The sequence below is a fragment of the Podarcis muralis genome, chromosome 5 (genome assembly GCF_964188315.1).
Source record: "Podarcis muralis chromosome 5, rPodMur119.hap1.1, whole genome shotgun sequence".
Lineage (NCBI taxonomy): Eukaryota > Metazoa > Chordata > Lepidosauria > Squamata > Lacertidae > Podarcis > Podarcis muralis.
This window is the reverse complement of record NC_135659.1, coordinates 28,816,199-28,835,729: the sequence shown is the minus strand read 5'-3', so window position 1 is coordinate 28,835,729 and position 19,531 is coordinate 28,816,199. Positions and strand designations below refer to the sequence as shown.

Below are 19,531 nucleotides of genomic sequence, written 5' to 3'. Positions count from 1 at the left end.
GTAGGACTGAATCATGTTTTGGCAAGCCCAGGTTGCACAATGACTGCTGACTGGAGATTTTTGGGCTTTTTGCGATAAGGAAAGTGAGGAGGGGATTGCGCTAGAAAGTGTGGGTGCTTTGATGGAACATCATCTAACCGCAGATCAATAGTGCTGCTGAAGCCAGAGCGAGGCTAGATGAAGTTGTGGCTTTTCCCGTTGGGCAGCCCTTCTGTCGTTTGCACCACTTTGCATAAGAAGCCTCTGGATTCTGAGAAGCGTCTCTTGTGTTTCTAAGCAGCTAGTACGAGCTGAGAGCCAGCTGCAATGCCAGAGCTTACAAGCAGCTAGTTCTCAAAGCAGGAGGAGGAGGAAGAAGAGAAGGAGCTATATATATTATGTATATATAATATATTACACACATGGGAAGCTGATGCTTCGATTGACGAGCGCGGGGGAGTTACTGCTTCCGCTTTTTTCTTTAAGGGGGAAAAAAGCCACACACAACCAAAAATCCTTAATAGGGGAGGAAAGACGCGAGCGAGAAGGAAGCGCCTTTTCAAAAATCCACCCACCTCTCTCCCCACCCCCTCCAGCTCTCCGGCAGCCTTGGAAACGGCATTTGCGCTGCCTCCGCCGCTGCGTTCGGGCAGGGACCGGTTCAAAGCAAGGCAAGGGATTAAGCGCAGGGCGAGCTTTTCGCAGGCGCGGGGGCAGCCAGCGGAGAGGCGCCGGGGGGCCGCATCCCCGCGGCGAAGGATGGAACTTTGAGCGCGCCGGGGGGCAAGGAATCCGTTCCCGGAGTGGAAAGGGTCCCTCCGATCGTCTCCAAGGCTTGTTGGATCCAAGTCTCCAGTCTGAGGGATTTATTTAACTGGGTGTTTTTTTTGGAACGACTTACTGATATATTTTTTGCCCGCAGGCAAATCTGCAAAGAGGAGACTTCAGTGCGCCTGCGGGGGGCTGGGTCCACTACCCACTCTGATCTATACGGGACGCTGTGGGATTAAAGGACCGGCGACACCCCCCCACCAAATCCCCCCCAGTGGTCGCAGCGGAGGGCTGTGCGCGCGCGCGCCGCGACCCGTTTCCCCGGCGCGCAGTTGCTGCGCTCTCCTGCCTCGCTCGGAACGCCTTGGAGAGCTGCCGCGGACGGAGCGCGCTTAGGACCCCCTCCCCAGCCCCTCCAGCGGCGCCCGGGGCTCCGCCTGCCGCGGGGGAAGCCCGTGCTGGTTGCCTCCATCACTCCCCCGGAGGGGCCTTGCCCCACGTGCGCGACCCTGCGCCCAGGACCGCGCCGCCTCCGCCCCTTGCCATCCATGCGCTCGGCCGTGCGCCCGGACGCCTTTGGTCCTCTTCTTCTTCCTGCTTCTGCCTGGGACTAAGGCGCCTCCTCCTTCCCCCGGTGGATGCCTCCGGGAAGCGGGCGGAGCGCGCAGCCGGGGAGGGGGGCTGCCGCTGCCGCCGCCGCCAGAGTACATGCCAGTGCCCTCTCCTCCTGCTCCTCCTCCACCTCCTGCCGCTGCTGCTGCTCTTCTCACCAGAATGCTTTACTTCCAGATGGTGATCATGGCAGGGACTGTGATGCTGGCTTATTACTTCGAGTACACCGACACCTTCTCGGTCAACGTGCAGGGCTTCTTCTGCTACGAGAGCGCCTATCGCAAGCCTTACCCGGGCCCGGAGGAGAGCAGCGCGGTGCCCCCCGTGCTCCTCTACTCGCTGGCGGCGGGGGTGCCCGTGCTGGTGGTAAGCGTCGCTGTCGGCAAGCGAGGTCCCTCCCCTCTGCCTCTCCCACCCTCTGGGTCTGTCCCCCCTTTTCTGGTACACCCCCACCCCCGGGAAATATATACAATATAGGCTTTTCGCCTTTTAAGTTGCTCAACTTGTTGACAAGGAGGGCACAGGGGTGCCAACTTGAATAAAATATGGGGGGGGGGGAGAGGCAGGTAAGCCCCATCTCACATAATTGATCACATGATGGGGCACACCCACACCGTTGGAATGCCAATGCCTATCAACTTTGGGGAGGCCCTCAAATATTTTATTGGGGGCGGGAAGGCAAAGCGACCTCAGCCCCTAGGAGTTGGCACCTATGGGAGGGCACAAGGAGGGAGCAATAAATTGAAGGGGGTGGAATCCACTGTCAGTGGGTCAGTTGTTTGGGGGTAAGAAATCCTCCTTCATGCAATGCCTTGTTGTTAGTATTTTGAGTGCTGGAATATTATCCAACATTCTTGCACTTCTGTTCCTTTACTGGGATCAGATAGAGCAACCCCCCTTTTTTTTGCTTGAGTCCAAATTTGCTCCCTGGTGCCTTTGAGATGGGTTCAGCAATTGGGCCACCAGTTGGACTCTCTCGTTTGGGGAGGGGGCTTGCCACTCTTCTCAGCCATTTTCTAAGGACAGCTAGTTGAGAGAGGGCCTTCGGGTTTTCAGAAAAGCTAGATTCAGTGCTAGTCTGTTTCGGAGAAGGAATAGTTCCTCCCCTGCCCCCACCCTTCTTAAAAAACCCAACCCAACCCTGACATGATTTTGGTTTGGCTCCATTCAAAGCATGTGTTAGTCACAGATCCGGTGGGTAGCATTCTGGAGGAGACCAGTTGCTGATAATAGCCACATGTTAATATTTCAGCCAACGAAAGAAAAAGAAAAAAAAAAAGACAAGCTTGGTTATTTCTGACAGTAGATCGCTATTTAAAATGGAGCAGGTGCTTCTTCTGATTTCTGCCTAGTACATTTAAGAGATACACGCTGTGGCACGTGGCATGATGTGCAAGTGAAATCTTAAAAACCTGCTACTTATATGTGGTTTTCTGTACATATATTTTTTTAAAATAGAAGTAATTACACACACACACACACAGATATGTGGCTGTGTTGTAATGCAGTTCAGCTGGGTTCTCGGCTGGGGGCTGGGGAAGAATATCAGCGGCAAAGCAACAAAACATCTGCCTTTAAACGGCTCAGTGTACAAGTTGTAATGTCAGCTGACAAAAGCATTAGCATCATTTAATAATCCTTGACCATATTGAACAGATGAACAGAAAGGGGAGTGTGTGGCTGTTAGGGCTGGATTATATATAGACATGAACGCACACATGCGTGCATGTACACACACACACACACACACACACACACACACAGATACTGCATAGAATTAGTCTTGTTCTCGAATCTGCTGATTCCCCCTTGGTAGCAATAAATATTAAGGCCATAAAGATTAATGGTAATATTTTGGAATTTGCAGTTCAATAAAGCAATGGTCTCCTAGGAAATTCTGAATGGAAAACTAAAACTCAGAGAGAATTTCCTTTCCATCACAGCAGGGCTTTGCTTAGGAGTCTCTTTAATTATAAATCAATCACACTTGCAACCCTGCGAGTCTTCATAGTGATTTTAAACCTGAGAGCCAACTTATGCCCTAATCAAGAAATAATTGAAGCCAGGGCTGGCACAGGTTGCCTCCCACCTTGCAAATGTTAAGGCAGAGCGTTGGATAGAATGATATTGTGCTTTTCTCAGGCCAGGAAGAACTGGAAATGGGAAAACTTTTTGAGTACCCTTCCAAGAAAACACACACAAAAACTTAACGTTTTAAACTATGCAACTGCCTGTTCTCTTTTTAAAAGCTTCTTTGCTATTCAGTTTCAAAATATATATATACATATACTGTACATATAACAATCAACCCCCATATACCTCCACACCCAAAAAACATTCCATGCATCTACACAGTAAATGATAACAACTGAACATTAAGCAGGGTTGTACTATAGTTTTGTGTTGATTTTAGCAGCTAAGGGTCTTCGCTTCTTAACAGAGAGTGACATATTAAAGTTTGCTTGCATTATAGGATGGGTCAAAGAAGGGAAAGCATTTGAAATGTAAAAATGTCACCTGCTGACACTGAAGTAAAAGAGACTTAAGGTTGCAATCCTGTGCACATTTACTTGGGAGCAAGCAACACTGAACTCTGTGGGACTTACTTGAGTAAGCATGCTTTGGATTGTGATGCAAGTCAGTTCCTTACATGGGGTGCAGGGAGATGGTGGGGCAGGGAAAAAAAAGAGTATTAGCCCATAATTCCCATAGGGCGCTGGGGTATTTTTTAAAATGCAATGTAAGCTGAAATCTACTTCCATCAGATACCTGAAATGTAATTAACAGCAGGTATGTGATGGACACCACTGTTGCCGGTGTCAGCAAAAAACCTCAAAGACATTGCATACTGAAGGTGTCATTTTCTTAATACATTTGGCCCCTTATAGGAACCCTTTAGCAAGTCCATGAGGGCAAAAGATTCTTGGACTATGAATGTTCTCATGGACCTTTAGCAAGTCCATGAGGGCAAAAGATTCTTGGGTTGGGCTAGATGACCCTCGTGGTCCCTTCCTACAATACTATGATTCTGTGAATGTACAGTGCCTTTGCATTAAATGTATTGGAGCAATTAGGGACCCTATTCTTCTCTCCAGATAATTCTTTTTGTATCCATGTGAGTGCAGTACGGAGCCAGTGGTATGTAGCATGGATGTTATTTTGTAAGTTTGGCTTCATTAGGTGGGCAGGGGAATCTAGGTGTATGTAGTTCCAAGCACGGAGAGGATTGTGATAAATCACCAGTCAAGACCTCCATACATCTAAAACACTCTGTCGTGGATCCTCAGTGATCCACACTGGATTTGTGGCCGTGTCTGCATCATCCCAACGTGATTTGGAAAGAAGGAAGTTACACAGCTGCTTTTGTGTGGCTGTGCATTTCTGGATTATTATCCCAGTCCACAGAATTTCACAAGCAGAGTCAGCGGTACCTACATGACTGCATCTCTGCTTATTCACCTGTGGAAGAGGTGATTGCTGATCGGTTGGAGCGGCACAAGTTTAGAAGGGGATGCTGGGTTCAAAACAGTCGAGAAACACTGCCTGTGCCCTGTCATTGATTGGTCCCATTGATTCTATAGTTGAGTTTGGCACCTTTAGAACTTTCTGCACAGATCAGCCATTCCCGATACAGGCATCTCGTATCGAAAGAGATGGCATGAAAGAAAGAGGACACATGGGGGAATAAACCTCCTTTTTAATTAGCTGCATCACATGACTCTGTCACTGCATCCAATACACATTGGCTGCCAGACTTGTTTCCCAAGATACAAGATATTAATTTTTAAGGAGATTTGCGGTCCAGTTAAATATTCATTACACACTTCTATTTGGCAAGACTGTTTAAAAAGTGGCCGTTAGATACATTTTCTCCTCCTTATTTATCTTCCCAAATGCCTTGATGCAAGCAGGAAACAGCATTGTGTGGCCAGGCGGAGACCCCCCCCCCGAACCCAGGCGACACCCAGGTAGAATAATGACTTGTGACGCGTGTTATAGGATTAGAATTGGCCACAACTTTATTAAACTTTCAGATGCAGGAAGACCTTGGCTTAGGCATTGGGTGTTTATCCCTCCCAGATAGTCGGGGATCTGCGGCACATCAGGGTTAATCAATCTAATCTATCTGGGGATTGGGCTGGCTCTGGAAGATGTACCGGTATGTTTAAGCAGAGAGCCCGCCCCCCCATTTCTCCGTCATGCAGGGGAGAACACAGATAATCTTTCAACTATGGTCAGTGACTCCCCTCAACACAATCCCTTTAACAGGGAACCCTGGGACCGCCGCCACGGGGGGGGGGGTGTATCACAGCTTCATGCCCCCCCCCCCAGTAAGATAGACTAAAGGATTCCTCCCCAGACCTGAAACCGCCAAAGTTGTGGCGTTTTGCTATGGGGACAGCGAAACCTGCAAATGCAGGGAAATTCCTCCCCGGTCCTTTAACAGCAACCATTGTTAAGACCATAGCAGCACCCGCATGCCTGTAAATAAGATGTTAAGCTGCAATAAAAGACCTAAACTAAGGGAGGGTAGGGCGGGAGATACTCTGGAGCCGACTGAGGACTCCCAGGTAGGTTACACCCTCTATTGTGCCGAAAGGGCTGTCCCAACCCTTACCTGGTCCATTTCCCTGGCTACGCCTCTCCAGCTGTGATTGGTTCATTGAACTAAGGTTAGGTGAAAAACTTCTAGGTTTGCAACGAGGGGAGGCGGTCCAGGATTGCATGGCTGGAAGTCGTGTTGGATCGGGGGTGCCACGCAAATAGCGCCCTCCATTTGATGAGGAGAGTGGTCATTATGTATTCCTCAGCTGTGTAAAACATATAGCAGAGAAATGATTACATGAGTTTCCTCATGTAATAATAATAATAATAATAAATTATTTATACCCCGCCTATCTGGCTGGGCTTCCCCAGCCACTCTGGGTGGCTTGGCTTCCAACCAAATATTAAAATATAGTATACATCAAACGTTAAAAGTTTCCCTAAAGATGGCTGCCTTCAGATGTCTTCAGATTTGAGTACGAAGCCAGTTTTCTGCTACATACAAACTTGGGGAAGTGTTTGTTCGAACTTTAGTTCATTAAAACAAACCAGGATCAAACTATGGTTTGATATCCTGGTTTGTCAGCTAACTAAAACAACCAAAGTTCCTTGAGATCGTCATATGTAATGAAATACTGCAGTTTAGTCAAAACGGAAAGTGGAAGCTTTCATTCTGTCATGTGAAAAGGAACTGGAGGGGCAGAATGGAAGTCTGAAGCTTGCTATGGCTCATTCCTGATAATCTAACTATAGTTTCTCTAGGTAACCATAGAGTAGTACTCAACTAGATGTGCTAGCAGAATGGAATTTTTCCCTCCCTGCCACTTCCAAATCTGCTCCTCGGGGCTGGGGAACCTTCATAATAGATTTAGGGGGTTCACAGGGTGGGGAGAAGAATGTTCTGCTTAAAGCTACAAACGATAGTTTAGATAAGGCACTCAAGTGGTGCCTTCTGGATACCTCTGAACTCCCATCAGCCTCAGCCAGCATAGCCAGTGGCCAAGAATGTTGGGAGTTGTAATCCATCAACATCTGGAGGGCCCCACATAGGCTACTCCTGGTTTAGACAATCTTCCAAACCTTGTGTGTGTGTGAGACACATGGGCAGAGATAAATGAAAACCAAAGGAAAGAGTTGTATATTTGTTGAGTAACTGCTGAGAATGGCTGTTAGCTTCCTTCTTGCTTGTACTTTTGTACGTGGGTAGCATAATCAAGAGAAAGGTCTCAGCCAATTTTAGGCATGGTGACAGGATGGAAGAGAGAGGCAGAGTCTTAAGTATGTGAGCTTCAAACAATTCTACCATTTTTTGTGTGGATCAAAATCTGTACCCCAAATTGTGCCTCGAAGGCCACCAGAAGCCAATTTGGACAGCAGAATAAGTAGCTGAGTATTCTCTTTTATTTACTGATTGAAGTATTTAATATCTAGAGGTCATAGTCATGTTGAGATATTTTTAGTTTCTCTGTTATGTCTTGAAATCTATTTAAGAAAGAAAAGGAGAACTGTCTCGCTTGATTCTCCACTGTGTGTGCTTTTCTTTGTCAAAAACATGTGAATTGTTATACAGAATTTTTTTATTCAGTTCTACTTACAACCTTTCCTACTATGCTTCCTGGTTCTTTAGTAGGACTGCTTGCCTTTTTTGAACTCTTGCCTTTGAAAGCTGGGAAATACATGTTAGCCTAATCTTTCACCTACAGTTGAAATGATGCGTATATTACTTTTCCAGGAGGACTGCAGTTAACCTACCAGATGTGCTATGGAAAGATGTGCCAATGGCCAACAACTTAGATGTCTTTGAAAGGGGGTTAGATAAATTCATGGAGGTCAAGGCATGATGGCTGTATGCTATCTCCAGGATCAGAAGCCTTTGAATACTAATTTCTGGGGAGCAATAGCAGGAGAGGGCTATAGTCCTCCTGTCCTTCTTGTGTACTTTTCATAGGCTCCCCATCTGAGCAAGGGGATGCTGGACTAGGAAAGCCTTTCATTTGATGACTCCTTTTTTCTATTGTGCTTTATCCCTTCTGCTTTCAGTGTCAAACAGAGTTGTCTTCTATCACTTTATCACTATTTTACTAAGATGCAAAAAGAATATCTTGACAGCTAGCCCACCCGATGCCACAGAACCATTTGGGCATACAATTTTTGTGAAGTGTTGTGATGGTTTTGTTGCTTTTCATTTACCCTTGTAATCTGCTATTTGCCTGGATCAAGTAAAATGTACATTCTGGCAAATGCAAACTGTGTGTCTTTCTGCTTCTCCTCACCTTTAAGAGGTACTGAGCTCTAAACCAGGGGTGGGGAACCGAATCTGGCTAGCAGACCAGATGTGGTGTAGTGGTTAAGAGCAGTGGACTTGTAATCTGGTGAACTGGGTTCGCGTCTCCGCTCCTCCACATGCAGCTGCTGGGTGACCTTGGGCTAGTCACACTTCTCTGAAGTCTCTCAGCCTCACTCACCTCACAGAGTGTTTGTTGTGGGGGAGGAAGGGAAAGGAGAATGTTAGCCGCTTTGAGACTCCTTTGGGATATCAAATCCAAACTCTTCTTCTTCTTCATGATCTCCTCATAGGGCAAGTTTGACATGTGGGTAGCCCTGCCAACAGTCAATCACTATTACATCACCATGACAACAGTTCAGCATCCTTCTTGCTCTGAACTCTGCTCCAGATAAGAGTGGCCAACTTAGGGGTGCTCTCAGAGTTCCCCAAACTCATCTTTCCTTCAGAGGTGTCTTGGTAAGTCCCTGGTTCCTAGCATAGGAGAGTTGAGACTCTTCTCATTATCAAGCTCTCCTTGAGCTTAGCAGACAAATTCCCTTCTCACTTCCCTCAGTGCCTCTTCTGGTAAGGAGTTTACTTCTTGGGTTTCTACATCAGGTTGCAACCCGGAAGGATTTCCCTGTCATCTCTGAGGCTGAGACAGTGTTTCTCTGTTTATCTCTTCCTTCAGAATCTATGCTGCTCCTCTGGCTGCCTCCTTCCCACCTTCTCTCACTCTTCATAGTATGCAGAGGAGGAAAAGCACCCCTCACACAGCTGTGAGGTTCCATGGAGGCAAGGCTCAGTTATGTCAAGCCCCTGACAAGTCCCAGCTTTCAGCCAGCCTCTAACAGCCAGGCGCCTTTTTTTTTTTTTTGCATACATGGGTTTTGCAAAGTGCTTTGCAAGGTGCTGTGTTAAGCAGCTGTTCTGAATCCCCCAAGCTACATGCACTTTTCCTTGCCACGGGAGGGAGGTGCTTGGAAAATGAATCTCTTCCCCCCTCTCCAAATAAACACATTCAACAAGAGAAGGTTTTCTATTTGGACTGTGGCTGGTTGGTGCTGGTGCCTGCCGCAACACCACTTACAACAGTTGCAAGAAACAGTTGGGAGAGCTGACTCAGATACTCAGCAAACAAAAGGGGCTTCAACGTTCTCAGGGCTCAACAAGAGTTTCATTGAGAAGGAGGGATCAATATTAAAAAAACGACCTTTTGCACAAGCACAGTAGTAGTTGACTTTGGGTGCCTGGAGTGTTGAACATTGACCTTGTAGCTACAGAATGTAGTTTAACATTCTAGATAGACATCGGCTTGTAATGCAACAGAGAATCATAAGCAGGACAAGTTCATAAACCAAACCAGATTCATATTCAAGCTTTGGCAGTATCACTGCTTGAGAGACCAAGGGCCACGTAGGAGTAGAAATGGTCTCCCTACTCCTCATTACCAGTGTTAGAAACTCAGATTTATAAGCTAGGACCAAATGGCTCCTTAAATTAAGGTTAAAGTCACCAAAACGAAATGTCTAGTTGTCATTTTGGGGCAAGACAGCTCTAAAGTCTTATTTTTGAAATGATGGACTGACTGTGAGTGATTATCAGTTAAACATCTGGCTAGTTCAGATGCAACTTTGAGTTAAGGTTAAGAGCTTTGAAAACTTAAAGAAGAAAAGTCACTTGATCCAGGGACAGTCCACATATATATTGGCTTAGTCTGACCTCTTTTCCTTAATGGTGACATGGACCATTCATAACATAGGGATATTCTTCACAACTGTGAGCAGGGCAGCGGGGACGGGGTGTAAGGGAGGATAGGCTAAAACAATGAACTGTAATGTTGTTCACTGCTCCTGCTCAGGCTGCATAGAAAAAGGATTTTGGTTTCTGAAGTTCATTCTGGCTGTGCGGATAAAATAGAACTGATAGAATTCTACAGGATGTGGTATTAGTGTGTGAAAACAGCCAAGATCCAATGATGCCCAGGCATGCAGTTCCAGATGGTGCAGATGTCTGGCACCCAGGCATCTTTGCTTGGTCGCAAGTGGCCAATAGTCAGATGTGAAATGTGGCTGGCTAATTTCGAACACTGTTCATTACATAAAGGTTATATGGCATATCAACTAATAAGCAGAAACACTATCCAATCAAATGTGATTTGATAAATGTGATAACTGGATTATTATTATTATTTGACAATAATAAAAAATCCACATAATTCATTAGATAGGGTGTTTTGTTGTGATTCCTAAATGTCTCATTGCAGCTAAAATGTGGCTTTCCAAGGACAACTTTGAGAGGGGCTGCCGCGTTAGTCGATGGCAGCAATAACAACATGTCTTTTGGCACTTTAAAGACTTAACAAATTTATTAGGGCATAAGGTTCTGTAGAGACCAGAAAAAGTTTGTGCCATAATAAATTTGTTAGTCTTACAAATGTGCCATGGGGCTCTTGGTTGTTTCAAGGACAGTAGCACAGACCTGAAAACTTGAGAAATATGTCAACTTCTCACATCTCGAGACTTTCTCCCCAAGGCACAGCAGTCAGAAATCACCTTTCTTGGCACTGTTATCATTTGTCCTGTCCTTGGTGGCACATGGTTTTCGGGCTACCGCTGTGAACACGTTTTGTATCATTTCAACAGAAAGGAAGGAAATAAATTTGCTGCCCAGACAATTCAGTGCTTTTTAAGTGATCACCGCATATCTGTTAAAAATTGAGCTCAGAATCGTGAGCATGATGATTTGGATTTGGGGCTCACATTTTGGATTTAGCCTTTTGATGCCTTCTTTGAAGTTTATTGAGCTGTCAATTTTAGTACTTGGTAGCATTTCAGGACTGATGGGGGCACATCCTGGTGATGTGTAGATACAATGCCTGCTCCCTGTGAAGTAGGGATGGGGAACCTGTAGCCCTCCAGATGGTGGACTGCAACTCCCATCATTCCTCATCATTGGCTGTGTTGGTTGGGGCTGATGGGAGTTGGTGTCCAACAGCAACTAGAGCTTCCCTGTCTCTGCTGGAAAAGATGCACAGTGTCTTACAAAGCATAATATATTGTGGGCTTCTTTCCCTTCCCACTTTCTGTCCTTCTTTCTGGAGTGAATTCTTGCTTCCTTTTCCTTTTAGCGATGTACATAGATACATGTACATGGATGATGTACATATGATGTACATAGATAACTATGATGTACATACATGCACCACCAGTGTAGGTGGTGATTTGGTTTTCTTGTAATCCCAGACTGCAAAAACTCTTTAAACTATGTTTTTAATCTCTACATTGCAGTAGTGATATCAGCCATGGTTAGTGTTGATAACATGAACCCTAAACCATGGATCACAGCAACCAGGGAAGGGAGGGATCTGTGAAGTGTGCAAACCATGGCTTTCAGCTTTGTACATGCACTGGTTCTTGGCTAATCACTTTCAACCATACATGAGTAACAATGAATGCTGCCTTTTGATGCAGATATACATTTCACATTGCTTGAAGTTGAGAGGATTCTGCACATCTACCCTTTTAGACAACTTTCTCGACCCTGAACACGTTGCATGGAATCTTTTTTTAAAAAATATTTCAATAAGATGCAATGCCACATTTTGTACTAGAAAAGCTTTATTTACAAGGATAGTAACTGAGAATCTTCATACCTCTAGAGTAGGTCCCATTGTTTCAATAGCACACAATAGTGTGTTGCCTGTTTCATGTAATGTAAAGGAAATGCACCGTGTATGAACAATGATTAGTTGTATGGGTGAAACAGTAATCACAGAGCATCCAGACTGAGCTTTCATGCTTTCCCTTATCACCCAATCCTGTGCGATGGAGGCAGTTTATCCCTTCAGCTGTGATTTGATGGGTGCGTTATTGAATGATGTACAGTAGAGGTGTGTGTCAATCATCCATTATTTTCATGCGTTGCAATCCTGCTGTTTTCGAGACATGTCAGATTCCATTTGGACTTAATATCATCACTAATGTGTTTAAGATCAGGATGCCAGTCATCATTATCCATGTCAAATGAGGGCACCATAGATGATAAGGAGAGCGAGCGTGATCCTTTTTGTAGTCCATTTCTAAGGCAACTTAGATGGTGACATACTGATGTTGTGGGTGCATATGTCATTGCAAATGCTTAGGATAAAGCTATTAGTACAGGCTATGTAGAAATACGAGGGACACGGGTGGCGCTGTGGGTTAAACCACAGAGCCTAGGACTTGCCAATCAGAAGGTCGGTGGTTCGAATCCCCGCGACGGGGTGAGCTCCCATTGCTCAGTCCCAGCTTCTGCCAACCTAGCAGTTTGAAAGCACGTCAAAGTGCAACTAGATAAATAGGTACCGCTCTGGCGGGAAGGTAAACGGCGTTTCTGTGCACTGCTCTGGTTCGCCAGAAGCGGCTTAGTTATGCTGGCCACATGACCCGGAAGCTGTACGCCGGCTCCCTCGGCCAATAAAGCAAGATGAGCGCCACAACCCCAGAGTTGGTCACGACTAGACCTAATGGTCAGGGGTCCCTTTACCTTTACCTTATGTAGAAATACACAATCTATGCCCATGGCAGCTGTCCCACACTGCCTTTCAACAGACCAGTAGCCAAATACAATATTTCCTTAGACCAGGGTTAAGGAGTCTCTGACCCACTGGTGCAATCCCAACCATCAAGGTCAGGGTAAAGAGGTGTATCTTCAACATGTGGTAAAAACTGTCTAGTGAAGGTGCCAGGCACACCTCTGTGGGGAGGGAATTCCACAAGTTAGGGGCCAACACAGAGAATGCCATCACCTCCATCACCTTCTGAAGGCAGTGGAACTAACAAGAGGGCGTCCTCTGCTGATTTTCACACATGAAACTGTCTGTAGTGAAGAAGGTGGACTTTCAGATATTTGGGGCCTATGTCACTTAGGACTTTAAAAGCGCACATGAGCCCCTTAATTGATCAGTCTCCAAGGAGACACATTCTAGCCAGGTAAAAACAAAATGAGGTGGGTGAGGAATGTAGCCTGGGGAGAAGTGTGTGGGCTGGGGAGAGTCCAGAGGGTGAGACAGAGAGGCGGGGGGGGGGCATCCCTGCTGTAGAAAGAGGAGATACTGACGTCCTCAGTATGCATTGTACATAATACTGCCTATAACCTCACTGTATACAATGATAGACCGAATCACAATGCAGATCAGATGCCACTCAGAGGGTGTGAGTTCTTCCTTCTGCTAGACTAAAACTGTTTTGCTGTCCATTAAGCAGAGGCGGATCAAGAGATGAGGACTTGCAAAAAATCCTTGCATTGGAGAAATGTGTGCTATTAAGGTCCCTTACTTGGGAGGGATGTGCCATAAACATAACTTGTTGGTCTTTTGAGCATAGAGCTATGTCATATCCAGCCCCTTGTGGGAAGGTTAGCCCACCCACATTGTTTCTCTCTTCCCCCTTACTCCTCTCAGTTATCTACTTTTTCAAAGGAAATGGAGTTCAGAAGGTGTGCTTGCTTGAAATTTACATGTTAATTGGGTTTTGGGCTCTCAGGTTAATTAGGTTTAACACCTGTTTCACACTGGGATTATTCCTGTGATTGACTGAGGAAGCCATGAGGGTTTTGAGGTCACCAGACAGGCCTTTGCATGTCTTGTCTCTTAACCCCCCAACCACACATTTTGCTCATATAATTCCCTGGGCTTGGGAACAGGCTAACCTTTGACTCTGCATGTTTCAGCTGATGCTGTTTGTCACACAACTTTAGTGACCAACATCCAGCTGAAGTAGGAGTTAGTCAACATGTGTATCTTTTGTTTAATGTCTCCAAATGGAGTGCAGTAAATAATAATGAACAGCTGTGAAATATACTCAGAACTGAAACCCCAGTGAGTTCAATGGGACACTGTTTCAAGGAGAGGGGGTGGGGTGCAGATGCTTCAAATAGCACTTTTGCAAAGGAGCTGAGTGGGGATGCTCAGCAAACCTTTGACTATCCTCCCCTCCAGTTGCTGGAAACCACTGGAGAGAAAAGTGCTATTCTGCTAATGTCCTGCTTGCAGACTTACCATAGGCATTTGGGTGGCTACGGTGAGAAGAAGATGCTGCAATAGATGAGCCCTTGGCCTGATCCAGTAGCCCCTTCTTTTCAAACCTCAAACTAGTAGAAAATAATGTAGGAAAACAATTCATAAACTGATGGTGCCAAAACAAATAATTAAAGCCTGTCTCAGTTTCAGAGTACATAGAACTTCTTCACCCAGTATGCAGCAATTACCGTAGCTACTATTCTAAGGCCTCTGCCAAAAAACCCAGATTGGCTGTGGTTCCCTAGCACATGTCAGGTAGGTGTTGGGAGGAGGGAAAGGACATGCATAGCCAAAGGGAGACATGTCTCCAAACTTGATTTTCTGATCTGCAGTTGACCTTGTTTGCCTTTGCAGAAAATGTATTCAAGCAGTGATAGTTTTCTCTCTCTCTCTCTCATGATGACTGATTTATGCAGTAACACTGTAGACAGCAGCGGTTTCAAACTGTGTCCCAGGGAATCCTGTATTCCTTAGAGGTTTCTCAGGGTTTCCTCAATAGGCAGATAAATAATAGGGAGTGAGTTTCTCTGAAAATTTGCTTACCCACCACGACTGATGCTCTCTCCTGTGTGGCAATAGGAGACTGTTAGCTGAGTCTAGGGGTCATTTTTGGTTCGTGGAAAAGTGACAGAGAGGTCCAACAGGACTGGTGAACCATACTTCATCTCCCCAGCCTTCCAAGTTTCGCCCTGTAGGGAGATGAAAATGCCCTCTGGGGAACATTCATTCTCTGTCCCCACATCCTGTCTCTTCAGCTAGAAGAAACAGGAGAGGAAGCACCAATCACTAATGATTCCTCTCCCCCCACTACTTCAGAACATGTCAAGTAGCTCTGTGGCTGGAAGGTTGAGATCCACTTTTGAGGTGCAAGAACAAGCTACTGCTGAACTGGCTGGCTATGTTTCTTATGCCAGAACACTTGTGTGGTGGAGATCAAGTTGCATCTTGAGAATTTCCTTCTGATGCCAGAGCCCCTCGCACAGTCAGTTGTGCATATGACTTTGTGTACAGGCTTGTGAGGCCGGGTGGATGGTATGTTTTCTTCCACTCATGGCCCTTTGGCTCCGAGCTTAAATGATTTATCGTAGCATGAATTTTTTCAGGCAACAGCATATGAAAGTTTATGCCACAATAAACCAGCTACTCTCTGAGGTGCCATAGCACTTTAAGGCTTACTGTAAATAGAAGTGCTGCCTGATTCTGAATATTACAGGCAAATCCTTTTGCCTTTTGCTAGGCTTTTAGTAATATTCTTATTTTTGAAAAAAACAACACCATGTACGAGCATTATTTTGTGTGTGTGTGTGTGCTTTCTGATTTGGCTCCTGTTAAAAACAGTCTTAAATACTCTGCAGTTTGGAGGCTGAAGAAGCAGATTGGATACGTGCTCACACCCGCACAAGAGGCCAATGTGCTATTCTTTTTGCGGTACCTCATATAAAAGATACAAGCTCAGTAACTCAAGCAATTTGTCTACCTGTTTGTCTCTGAAGGGCCTCCTGACCCACTCATTTATCTCTGCAATTCCCAGTTGACATGGAAGGTTTTGCGCATGGTGTGAAAAGACCAATGTTCTGTTGCGCATACAGCCTTCATACTGTGGCTGTGGGTGACACTGCCCTAAAACCGTGCCTGTAATGAGGGTTTCTCATAGATGAGAGCCATATCCAATCAAAGAGAATCTGCAGATCTGCAGTGATTATTGGGGGGTCTGCGATTCAGCATTTCTTCCATTCTAAACCATTGAGTAATAGGGTTTTTGTCTGGAGTCCAAAGGAACAATCTGTCCTCTTCCCCCTGCTGGTTTCAGGAGGCACTGCCAGCCTTGGCGTTCTGAAAAAATGAGATTACTAACAGTTCTTTTAACTTTTCTCCCCCTCTGCATAGTACATCTCTGAGGCTCGCTGGAGTCATGATGGCACTAAGTAGGATGTGATTCACTCTAATCTATTGTCCCTGGGAAACTCGGAAATAAAATTCTGTACATTTCTTTAAGAAAAGCGATCGCTCATCTTCTCTAAATGAAACACTGAATGCAGAAATGCAGAAGTAGCACTCCAGTCCTGTACAGCCTTGTGCAACAGAGATTTGTAGCACTTAGCTCTGAAGAAGATAGGTTTCTCAGGTGCAATTTCCAGTTGGTACCCTTTGTACAGTTTGTACAATTTGTCATGGATGCTTTAGTTGAGATTCCTGCGCTGTAGGAGGTTTTTGGTCTAGGGTCTCTTCCAACTTTACAGTTCTATGACCATTGTATTAAGAAGAATACAGGATAATCTGCACAAAGTCTAAGGCAAAAACCTTTTACTGGAAATCCAGAACTTGTCTTCATTTTAATCTCTGGCTGTTCAGCGGTTGAGTTTTTCATTGGGCCATTTGCTCTTCCCAGTCAAATATCTTTTTAAGAGGGGAAACATAAAGGGATATGTTCCTTGGAAATGGAGTAGCACATGTGTATTATTTTTATGAAGTAGAATGATGGGTAAGCAAATGCCAAGGGGAAAGGAATGTAACGAGCTTCCATCTGTTCCACTTGGCATATAGCTTTGCGGATTTTAATGGTAATTTTGCCTGTTTAAGGGGAGCTGATGGATGTTCCATTCCGTTCACAGCGACATGCACTTTATAGGGATCTTTTCTTCCTAGGTTTTGCCTACGCTAGGAAGACAGGCTGAAATCTTCAGCTTTCCTCCTGTGCATTTAATTCCACCAACCAATGTCAATACTAATGCTGAATAAGGCAATGATAACTTTCTTAATGCCATCTTCAGAATGCTGGCTTGGGTCCTAAGTTCCTCTGAGTCAGGAGATGTTCCTACTGGTGGAATAGGGATACGGCAATTGTGTGGCGAGTTCCTGCCCCCCCAGTGGAAACAATTATTGACACAATTATTAAGGTTAATGGGCTAAATAAGGCCACAACTTTATTGGTTACAGGTGATGAGCGGTATTGGCTTAGGCATTGGTCCTAACCAACTTCAGCCCATCCGCTTGAAGTCCGGGAAGGGTTAACCACCAGTAGGGGGAGTCCTGCTGATGCACATCAACTAGGAACTCCCCCGGGGTCACCGATTGGGGTGTGCCTTAGGCCCTCACCTCCCCAGGCTTCAGACAGGGCCACGCCCCCTGGAATCCTTTATCGGACTACCCTTCGATATGCGGGGCAGGTGACGGCGCTACCTCCCTTTTTCCATCTACAGAACAATACCAATGCCTAACTGCCAATACCAAGAAAGTTGTGACAATTTGCTACGAGGTAGGTGAAAACCAAGCGGCTGCTGCCAATTTGCCAAGTGGAAAAATTCCTACCAGGCCCCTCAATGGTGACCAACCAAGGTCCATAGCAAGATGAAGGAACAAAAACCTTATAGGGCGGGAGGGTGGGAAAAACCGGAACAGCTGGCAGGCAGCAAATAGGGAGATCCCTGGCTGTGTTCTGCCTTAAATAGGGCAGGTCACACCCTCAGAGCCAGCTGATTGGCTGGCCAGGGGGTGACATGGCTGGGAATCCCTCCAATCACGCGGGGGCAGGGCTCCAGCCGCTACGTGCGTGGTGGGGCTGTGAAGCCCGCAACCCCACCTCCTCTGTAGGGCAGAAGTGGCTTTGGGGACAGTTGCTCCTACAGCACCCCTGTGCCACCCCAAAATGGTTTAACTGTTTGTTTGCTTTTAAAAAAACAAACAGATTGGTGACATGAGGCCTGGGATGTTAATACTAAGTTAGGGTTGCCATACGTCTGGAATTTCTTGGACCTAACCCGTAATCGTCCATCGGAAATAGTGTCCGGGCGGAAATTGTTTTAATGTCTTGGAAAATCTGTATGTATGCCATGTCGGCAGTGTCATTTGCAGAAGGAGCTTAACAACTTTGGGCAAAACTAAAATATGGCAACCCTATACTAAGTGCACTGAAATTTCAAAAGCAACAAATAAGTGATCTGCAAAATCTGTGTGGATGCCAAAGCTGCATTAAAAATCAACTAACATTTGACCAAGGAAAACCTGATTGTATCTTCAAAAAGGCAGAAGGTGTCTTGAAGGAAATGTTGCACAATGCATTTCCAGGAAGCCAGGAATTTTATGCCACCCTAGTAGTTCCATCAGCTTCCTTCATGGAGAAAGAAAGAAAGAAAAAATCAAAAATCGAACTACTACGGCAATGGAAGCATAGTACTATTTTGTGTGTAGCATGACACCTACAAGAACTTATTTTAAAATAAAGGCCTTTGTTGTCATTGTCGAACATTGTCTATAAAGCACTTTTGCTTGTCAGCATTATTATACTAAGCATTAACTCTACACATTGTTATGTGTTGGTTCAAAAGAAAAACACTAAAAATAACATGGTTGTTAAATCACATGGAAGGAAGAAACACCCCCTTCCCTGTTTTCAAAAGGCATATTTGGGAGGATGATACTGGCAGGAAAAAAATGAGTTGTAAAAGGCAGGTTTACAAGCATATTATGCAAAGACTTTGCAGACGTTTTTGGAAATAATTCACATTGACGTTTAGGTGGCCATCTAGAGGCAAGTCTGTTGACAGTTTGATGAAATAGAAGCACGGGAAGAGATAAATGATCAAAGGCAGCAGTCAGAAGTGTCAGAGTAGATGTCACCTAAGATGGATATTATATAATGTACGAGGAACCTACAACAAAATGTTGCTGGCAATGGTGTTCTCACCTCCTAATTGCTCAGGGTTCCTGCCAGCCATGCTCTCCTCCAGCCTTCCATTCCACACCCAAACTTCTCTGTTTTGCTTTTCTGATAGCCAACCTCCCATGCAGCAGCGCTTGGCAAGGTGGGGTGCCCCTCTGCTTACCTGAGCTCCCATCAGGGTTGTTGCTGTGACGTACCAGAAGGGCGAGAAGGAGGCAAAGTTGCAACTTTTCTTATGAATGGCTAATATCTGTCCTTGTGAGTTGTGAACTGTGTTATACTCCTTGTGGTTTGTACGAGTCCGCTGTTTTATTTGATTTGTTTTGTTGTGTTGTGTTTCATGATGGGCGTAAAGCCGAATAAACATTTTGAGGCAAAGTTGGTGTGGTGCAATTGCATTGGCAGGAGAGCTGGACTGACTCCACCAGTGCATTTGCATCTTGCTGCTGCCTCGCCCCTCCTTCTTGCCCTCCCAGTATGCCCTAGGGCAAACATTGATAGGTGGTCAAGTAAGCAGTTTTGCCATGTCAACCACTAACTATTTCCATGACTATTTCCTCAATGGGCTATTTTTGGGTGTTTTTGCTCCCTTGGATATTCTATCAAAAGTTGTTTATTTTTTTATTTGTATTCCCAA

At 45.4% G+C, this 19,531-nt stretch overlaps 1 protein-coding gene across 1 annotated transcript in view; it reads left to right on the top strand.

The window, feature by feature from the left end:
• Positions 1-503: 503 nt before the first annotated feature.
• The window catches only part of PLPPR5 (phospholipid phosphatase related 5), an 88,352-nt gene continuing 69,324 nt past the window's right edge, over positions 504-19,531 (top strand). Inside the window, exon 1 of the mRNA XM_028732760.2 lies at positions 504-1,728. Coding sequence (XP_028588593.2) covers positions 1,459-1,728 — 270 coding nt within the window. The 5' untranslated portion in view covers positions 504-1,458. The remainder of the gene's footprint in view (positions 1,729-19,531) is intronic.